Here is a 1,281-nt window from a genome sequence, read left to right as displayed (position 1 = left end):
CCCCCCCGCCTGTGCCCACCCCTCACCTTGATGCTCTGCCGGTAGGACTCCGCACCCCACATGTACCTCAGGATGGGGTACATGGGGCGGCGGTAGTTGAACTTCTGCTCAAACTGGTGTGGGTCGCCTGGGCGTGAGTGAAAAAACGAGTGTTTCCAGTGGGAACAGGGGCTGCCCATCGCTCCAGCTCCGGAGGTACCCCCTTTCCGGGCCGGCAGCTCCGCACACACCCGGCGGTTGGGGCATCGCTGGGATGTCGCTCCAGCTCCGTAGTTACCCCCTTTCCGGGCCGGCAGCTCCGCACACTCCCGGCGGTTGGGGCATCGCTGGGATGCTGCTGCTCACCAAGCACAAACAGACCCACCTGTGTCAGACCCCAGAGACCTCCCCCCAGCTCACCGGTGAACTCGATGTCCACAAAGACCTTGATCAGCGCCTCGGCCAGGTGGGCGGCATGGCGGTAGGAGCAGAACACGCGCTTGCGGTGGAACACGCTGGAGACGAGCGGGCTCTGGGCCTGGTCCAAGTGAGGCATCACAGCCTCCAGCACCTCCGCCAGCTTGGCTCGCAGGTGAGGGTTCTTCATCCTGGAGCAGGGAAGAGGAAGTGGGCCCAGGATAGCATGAAGGCCGGGAGAGGGGACTGAGCCACTGGCCAGTCCAGAGCCCTGCCAGAAGGATCGGCAGTTGTGTTTGGTGCTCAGCTGCTGTAACAACGCATTCACAGAGACACCCCAAACAGGTAACCCCTGCTGCCTCCTGGAACAGGTACCACAATGGCTCTGGCCAGTGACGCTCCTACCTAACGCCACCCAACAGGCGTTTAGACCCCAGATCCCTTCATGCCTCTTGTGCAGCCCGTGTCTCCCAGGCAGGGCTCTGCTTGCTGGGCCTCCTACGGGCCGGATGAAGCTTTCCAAAGAGATCAGCCCACTGAGGGCTGAGTAAACCAAACCTCAAGGCTCCTCTGACCATTCCCATCCACCTGCTCCCCTCTGGGAGCTCTGCAGGTGACGCCTAGGGCTGTTTGTACCTGTCCACGTCGCCCATGAACACGGTGACAAAGTGAAGGACGTGCTCCAGGGAATCGGCCGATGTCTCCAAGAGGTCATCGGCGAAACGCCGCAGGAAGATGAAGAAGTCGCCCAAGTTATCGGCAAAGAATTCTGCAAATGGAGATGCCAGGTACGTGAAGTCCTCCTGGGGCAGCTCATTCTGCCCCTTCCCAGCCCCCCACCTGCTCTCCTCCTCTCGTTGCCCCAATTCTGAAGAGCGTTTTGGG

The 1,281-nt window shown here is 61.4% G+C and overlaps 1 protein-coding gene across 1 annotated transcript in view; it reads right to left on the bottom strand.

The window, feature by feature from the left end:
- The window catches only part of UBE4A (ubiquitination factor E4A), a gene marked incomplete at both ends in the record, with an annotated part of 7,864 nt that overhangs the window by 2,168 nt on the left and 4,415 nt on the right, over positions 1–1,281 (bottom strand). Inside the window, 3 exons of the mRNA XM_010145161.1 lie at positions 27–127; positions 400–587; positions 1,033–1,165. Coding sequence (XP_010143463.1) covers positions 27–127; positions 400–587; positions 1,033–1,165 — 422 coding nt within the window. The remainder of the gene's footprint in view (positions 1–26; positions 128–399; positions 588–1,032; positions 1,166–1,281) is intronic.

The sequence above is a fragment of the Buceros rhinoceros genome, unplaced genomic scaffold (assembly GCF_000710305.1).
Source record: "Buceros rhinoceros silvestris isolate BGI_N320 unplaced genomic scaffold, ASM71030v1 scaffold32261, whole genome shotgun sequence".
NCBI lineage: Eukaryota > Metazoa > Chordata > Aves > Bucerotiformes > Bucerotidae > Buceros > Buceros rhinoceros.
This window is presented reverse-complemented; position numbering and strand designations above follow the sequence as displayed.